Source organism: Sinocyclocheilus grahami, unplaced genomic scaffold (assembly GCF_001515645.1).
Source record: "Sinocyclocheilus grahami isolate Dianchi unplaced genomic scaffold, SAMN03320097.WGS_v1.1 scaffold5.1, whole genome shotgun sequence".
NCBI classification, from domain to species: Eukaryota; Metazoa; Chordata; class Actinopteri; order Cypriniformes; family Cyprinidae; genus Sinocyclocheilus; species Sinocyclocheilus grahami.
In genome coordinates this window covers 6,802,644-6,809,822 of record NW_015505184.1, presented here as the reverse complement: position 1 = coordinate 6,809,822, position 7,179 = coordinate 6,802,644, and the positions used below count along the sequence as shown (strand labels likewise).

The 7,179-nt window shown below is 36.0% G+C and overlaps 1 protein-coding gene across 2 annotated transcripts in view; it reads left to right on the top strand.

Annotated features, from left to right (window-relative positions):
• Positions 1-3,971, top strand: part of LOC107585675 (serine/threonine-protein kinase 25-like) — a 9,156-nt gene extending 5,185 nt beyond the window's left edge. For both annotated transcript variants that reach the window (XM_016272810.1, XM_016272803.1), the window contains 5 exons: positions 1,439-1,584; positions 1,773-1,881; positions 2,587-2,658; positions 2,862-2,998; positions 3,709-3,971. In XM_016272810.1, coding sequence (XP_016128296.1) covers positions 1,439-1,584; positions 1,773-1,881; positions 2,587-2,658; positions 2,862-2,998; positions 3,709-3,748 — 504 coding nt within the window. In that variant the 3' untranslated portion in view covers positions 3,749-3,971. The remainder of the gene's footprint in view (positions 1-1,438; positions 1,585-1,772; positions 1,882-2,586; positions 2,659-2,861; positions 2,999-3,708) is intronic.
• Positions 3,972-7,179: the final 3,208 nt, after the last annotated feature.

Below are 7,179 nucleotides of genomic sequence, written 5' to 3'. Positions count from 1 at the left end.
TCTAACACGCCCCCACATGTCTACGTCACTATGCGGGAAGATTTGCATAACGCCGCCCAAATGTTCACGCAAAGAAAGAAGGTGTAACTTTTATTCTCACTGCAGTATTGCTGTTGCTGCCGCCGCCATGTCGTGAAGGCGCTGTGTGTTTCGTTGTAAAAAAAAAAACTACTTTGTTTGGCCTTCCAAAAGAGGACACAACTAGACATCAGTGGTTAAGTTGTATTTACAACACTGTTCCGGTACAGTTCAACCCAAATATTCAGATGTGTGCAGCGCATTTTATGGAGGACGAGGACTGTTTCCTGGGAGAGTATAGCCTACGATGCCGGTGTCTGTTTCTATAAAGTAGGGCAATTCCAAATTTGCAAGGACAGTCTGGCGCTTCATGACTCACAGCCTGTTAGTACGTTTTTATATTTAAAGAATTTGAGCAGTGTAGAGTAGCGCTTGTTGTTTGTCGTTTCTCCGATCACAAATGCAGACATGGTTTTATGTTTACGCGGCACGATGCAAAACAACAATGTACAGTATGTGGAAAATGATGTTTTTTGAACCTTAAACTGCACAAACAAACACATTTCATTACACCAAATACACAAAATAATGTACTTTTTAGCAACGTCATATGACCCCTTTAAGTTAATATCAATGTTGAAAGCAGTTTTTGGTAATATTTTGAAGGAAACTAATACTTTTTTTCCATGATTTTTTGCTGAGTAAAAAGTGTGTTGTTATACTATAGATGTCTTTAATGTCATGTATGATCACTTTAATGCATTGTTGTTTAATAAAAGTATTAAATAAAGAATTAATTAAAACCTTAATCAAATTTTTGAATGTTAGTCTATCAAAGTTTCCACAAATATATTAAGCAGCACAACATTCATAATAATAATAAGAAATGTTTTTGAGCAGCAAATCAGCATATCTGAATGACAAACCTTAATCAAATTTTTGAATGTTAGTCTATCAAAGTTTCCACAAATATATTAAGCAGCACAACATTCATAATAATAAGAAATGTTTTTGAGCAGCAAATCAGCATATCTGAATGATTTCTGAAGGAGCATGTGACACTGAAGACTGGAGTAGTGATGCTGAAAATTCAGCTTTACCATCACAGGAATAAATTCCATTTTAGAATATATTAAAATAGGTAACAGTTCATTTAAATTGTAGTAATATTTCACAATATCACTGCTTTTTACTGTATTTTTCATCAAATAAATGCAGACTTGGTGAGCATTAACATAAAAAACAATCTTAATTATTCCAAACTTTTGACTGGTAGTGTAGCTTTGATAATAGCACACAGAAGGCTAAATTACATGATTTTGTGTCCCATCAAGAACCGGTTGTAGTCAGACATCTCAAGCTTTTTGAAACAAGGCATTAAAAACCTCAAGAATGGCATCACTATTCTGGTTTTGTGCAGCGGCCCACCGCCAAGGAGTTACTGAAGCACAAATTCATCACGCGCTACACCAAGAAAACGTCCTATCTGACAGAGCTGATTGACCGATACCGCCGCTGGAAGTCTGAAGGCCACGGAGACGAGTCTAGCTCTGATGATTCTGATATGTATGTCATCCATCCATTATGAGGCACATACTGTACGATCAATAACCGCCCTCTAATTCATCATGATATATTATTCATTTCTTATTACTTGAGTCCTGTCCTTTTAATTAGGTATCTGGTGAATTGATCCTGATGATTTATAGCCTTGAAAGGAACTATGTTCTCCGTTCCTCCTTGTATTCAAACAGGGATGGAGATGGTGATGACCGAGACCAGTGTCCCGTATGGACGTTCCCCACAGTCCGGCCCAGCTCTATGAACAAGCTCCAGAAGGGCTACACAAACACAGACTCAGAGGTCAGTATTCAAACATCTACTTATTATACTTACTACATATTTGCTTTAAAAACTAAACGGCATTGGCTGGGTTTGTGTCCCGTCATATTCAATCATAAAAAAAGGGGAAAACATTGTTATTATAACAACATTTTAGTAATGTAATTTCATTTATGATACCAGTTAATTTTTTCTCCCTCACTTTTTGATTTTCTCCACCTCAGCAGGTTCCACCATACAATTACAGATATAAAATGATTGAAGAATGATAGAATTATTGATAACATGTACTTATTCAAAAAAAAGTGCACCTATTCATGTTCAGAAGAAACTGTTTGTCGGTTGTGGTTCCCCAATTTAGTTATTTTTAACTAAAACTAAAGCATAAAAAACATTTTCATCACTTGAAATAAAATAAAACAGTAAGTAAATTCAATTTTCGAATTCAATTCAAATTTCTGATACTTACTAAGGCAATATTTATTACTTTATGTAATAAAATAACTGAAACTACAGCTAAATAAAAACTATAAACAGACATAAAACAAAAAAAATATTAATTTTAAAATTACAATGAAAACTCAAAATATCAACAGAAACTATCAGTGATACTAAAATAACAGTGTTGTGGACCATTTTATTTTGCCATTGGCTTTGTACTGAAGTACCAGTACTTTTGACATCCCTGCTTGAAAGGTAAAGTTTTGCTTTGAATTTGTTTTACAGGCAGCAGAGACGGTAAAGAGGCAGCCCAAGTCACAATGTCTGTCAGCGCTGGTCTCTCCCATCTTCAGAGAGGTAAAAGCGCCCGAAACACTCATCTTAAACTCTCACGTATATAATCAAACACCCTGACTGGAGATTCTCACTTCTCACTGTAACTCTTAATACTATCACTTTTTTTTATCACGGTAGCAGCAGATAAGGCAGCAGTAAAGTGTAATAAAATGTGATAAGCTCTATATGTTGTAGAGTTAAGTGTAAGTCTGTCTGCTCTCCAGCTGAAGGAGAAGAGGAGGGCATGTGGAGGAGGAATGGGTGCCATAGAGGAGCTGGAGAATGCTTTCAACCTGGCAGAAGAGTCCTGCCCTGGCATCTCTGACCTCCTGGTCACACACATGATGGAGAGAGTGTGCAGGTGAGTGGGTTTTTATGAAGAAAAAAAAAAGTACTGTGGTATGGATAGTATACCACTAAAGGCCGGGACACACCAAGCCGACTTCTAAGAACTAGCGGCGACGAAAGCCGACGGTGTTTTTGCGCTCACGTCGGACCAAAAAGCTGCGCTTGAACACACCGCACAGACTACAGCCGACGGCAAACTAACACGTGTGTTCTGCGCATGCATGAGAGGAATGAACTGTCTATATCAGTAGCTATCAATAGTATATATTCGTCATTCAAAAGGAGAAACCGAAACAAAGATCTACGAGATAAACGCAGATATACGAAACGTAAACAAAGCAGCGCTTGCTTACCATTTTGAATATCAGTAACGTTGATAACTTTAATAATTTTAAGCAGCTCATGTTATGAAAACATTTGCGTATTAGTATGATTGGGAAAGGTCACATAACATTTAAACAGCCTTCTGTCTTTACCGCCTTCATTTATGTGCTTGTTTTCATCACTTTCGCTTTAATTCTCGGGCACTGACTCGTTCGCTAAACTGAACAGCCAATCAGAGCTCTCACTCGCATCGGGACCATCGGGCAAACTGCCGCCGACGTGAGCCCGACGAGTGGAACACACCAAACAAACTAAACGCCGACCGTCGGCTTGGTGTGTCCCGGCCTTAAGTGCATTTGAATGTAATATTTAGATTCAAATAAAAATCTTTTGTATCAGGTTTGCGCTGAATGGCAACACCACGCCATCATCACGGTGAAGCCCCGCCTCTGCTGCTGCTGCTCCTCCCTCTTCCCGCCCCCAAAATCATCATCATCGCCCCGTCAGGACCACAATACGACTGCCCATCATTCACCCTCTCTTACCCCCAGAGATCTTTTAATTAGTTATGATTAAATATTTTTACAGTTTTCTTTATAGAATGGAAAGTATTTAAGAGAAAAAGCCATGTCATTGAGCGAACTGTGTTTACCTGTTAGATCCAAATCCTGTTATAAAGTGTTTATGGAAACATGGTGTTTGTGTGGTTATTGGTGTGATTTGTGGTATGTTTTGAGCTCTTCAAATCTTTGGTCACACTTTATTTTGGGGTGTCTTTGTTACAGTGTAATTATACATTGAATTACTGAGCACAACATTGACAGCGTGTACTTACTGTAGGGTTGGATTTGGGTTTGTTTTAGGGCTCGTTGCATGTAATTTACTGTTATTGCTAAAGTAGGTACATGCAATATGTAAAAAGGACATTGTAAAATAAAGTGTTACTAAATATTAAATGAAGTTAAAAAATACAATTTTAAAAGGTTGACCAAGAGCATAAACACTTATTTATAAATAATGTACTACACCCTTATATTTATTTATAACCAAATCCAATAATATACAATTGTTTTGTTGTATAATTAGTTACCCTTGTGGGAAAAAAACATGAATAATACAATAGTATTATTAGTTCCTGTTATCAGACACTTAAAACAAAAACGCTCAAATATTTCTTTAACGTAAACTTTATTTTAAATATGCTCATATGTCCTTTCTTAAGTACAAGTAATGTATACATTATATTCAAACTGTAGTGTGGATCAAAAGCTCTTCCACTCATCTTTTTTATTTTTAAGCTATTGCTTTTAAGTCAGTTCATGGTTCATTAATGTTGCCTAGCAGGATATAACTTGGACACTCACTATGATTTATATTAGTTTTGTAGCAGGCTGTCTTAACCTAACTTTGTCCAAGTTCTTTCTGCTAGATAATTCCTTAAATTAACTGCCTTCTTGCACTTAAAGCAAGTTTGCTAGGTAGATATTTTCTTTTGAATAGTTGTGTAATTGCCCAGTTCCTGCTAATTTTGTGGTCTTGGGGGATATGGGCCTTTTTTAACATATCAGGTGCAGAGTTTCTGTTATGCTCTTCTGTCCCACTTGGTGTCAGGATGGTGTATTGTTATTTCACTGCCTTGCCATTAGACATCTGTTTTCTCTTGTAGTAATGGCAGATCCAGAATGCCTGTGAGAAGCTCTCTTAAGTTATATCTATTCAGATCTTTCCACTAGACCAGGATTTCTCAACTAGGGTGCTGGAGCCCACTTCTAAGGGGACTGCAAGATGATTTAAAAGTATAGTTCACTTAAAATAAAAACATCTGTCATCACTGCCAACCAAACAGATGACAATAGCCATATTAAGAAAAAACTATATGGTATTCAGTCAATTGGCTACTGTCAACTATTTAAAAAAAAGGGAGGGTGAGAAAACTATGTTTCCATTTATATATACATGCAAAAATACAACTCCCAAATAACTTAGTTCACACACTGAAAAAAAAAGATACAAATTTTTTTTTAAGGTAAGTGGTTGCAAACAATTTATTTTAGCTACATTAAAAAAAAAATGTTGAAAGTCAACTAAATTTATTTAAACGTAGCTAAAATTGATTGCAACCCCTTAAATTTTTTTTTTTGTAAATTCAATTAATCATTTTCAGTGTGTTATGGATTGTGGATAATTAATATTTAAACACTAGCAATTTCAATTCTTCAAATATTGCGTTGGAGAGTAGAGGGGCCTTTAAGGGTCTTTGCCATGACATTATGTTGACATCGGTGTATGAATGCATTTATATCAGGACTGCCCTCTGTGTAGGGCTACTGTCCTACACCCGGGTGAAATCTTGGCTAAGAATGCATGAAGGCAGAGGACAAATATCAATTTCAACTATGAATGCCAGCAGATGCCCAGACCCCAAACACATGATCACACCATGTTGGTATGTATGGGCCCTGTGTGAAACCCACACTTCGATCATGCTTCTGTATGCATACGCAAGAAGTTTTTAGGTTTGAAAATTAATAATAATTCATAATTATGGTGTCTAACCCACCACAGTAAATTAATTAGTTTCACGATGGTGGTGAAACAACAAGTTTGGAAGTCACTACACGGGATTCCACATTCTTGTACTAACTTTGGGCTTACGGTTAACAAACGTAATAAAAAAATAAAGGGGCTGGTCACATTGCACTTTCCTTTCCATCACAAAAAGGCAACTTGCCACAAAATGTGTGTGAGGTGATTTCTTCACTATGGCCGACCTTCAATGCAAAATATCTTTTCTTAATCAGTATTTTTGTGGTTTACTAATAGAGATATCTAAACATCTCTAAAAAAAAAAATAGAAGCAAAACGGCCTACCTTTTTCTCTATGGCCTTCATCATTGTTGATTTCTTTATCATGTTATAATTTATGACCTCTAGCTGCCATCAAGAGATACTGTTTTGTACAAACTAAAAACAGGCACCCTTTTTTGACAAGTCCTTCCTGTTATAATCAACAGCAAAGTGAGAAATGAATAGCCAAAAAGAAAAGGGCAAACCCCAAAACTGGTTCAATACAAAATTTTATTACAAGATGACAGACAATAATGGTTTAATAGAAAGTTCTCAAGTGAAACATTAAAACTGGAATGTTTACTGCAGTTTTCATGACCAAATATGGAAAGCAAATTCAACTGTATAAAAGTTATATTTGCTTTTGCGTAACAGATAGAAACCCACATTTCAGATACATTTTAATTATTCATTATTAATGATGTGGAAATTAGATTCAACCACAGGAATAAGATAAAATATTTTAACCATAGATCCCAAAAGGAGGAGGTAAAACCTTGGCATGCGTCAAGGTTGAAGAGCACAACAGCATATTTCAATGTATCCGAATTTCACTCCACCAAGTAAATTTCACATCGCACTCATACCAGAAGAATGTCTGATAGTAAATACATGGCAGTATGCACTTAAGTACATATAAAAATCAGCTAAATGAGCTTTAACATTTGAGAACAACGTATTCTTCTTCATTAGACGGCATAGGGAATGAATCATGGGTCACAAAATTTTGAGGGGGGAAAAAGACTGATATCTTCTCACAATTGCGAGTTTATATCATGCAATTCTGAAAAAAAAATATAGAATTGCGAGTTTATATCACGCAATTATGACTTTAACTTGCAATTGCGAGTTTATATCATGCAATTCTGAGAAAAATAGTTAGAATTGTGAGTTTATATAGCGTAGTTCTGACTTTATTTCTCAGAATTGCGTGTTTATATCAGAATTGTGAGATAAAAAGTCGCAATTACCTTTTCAATTTTTTATTCAGTGGCGGAAACGGGCTTCCATAGGAATTAATTA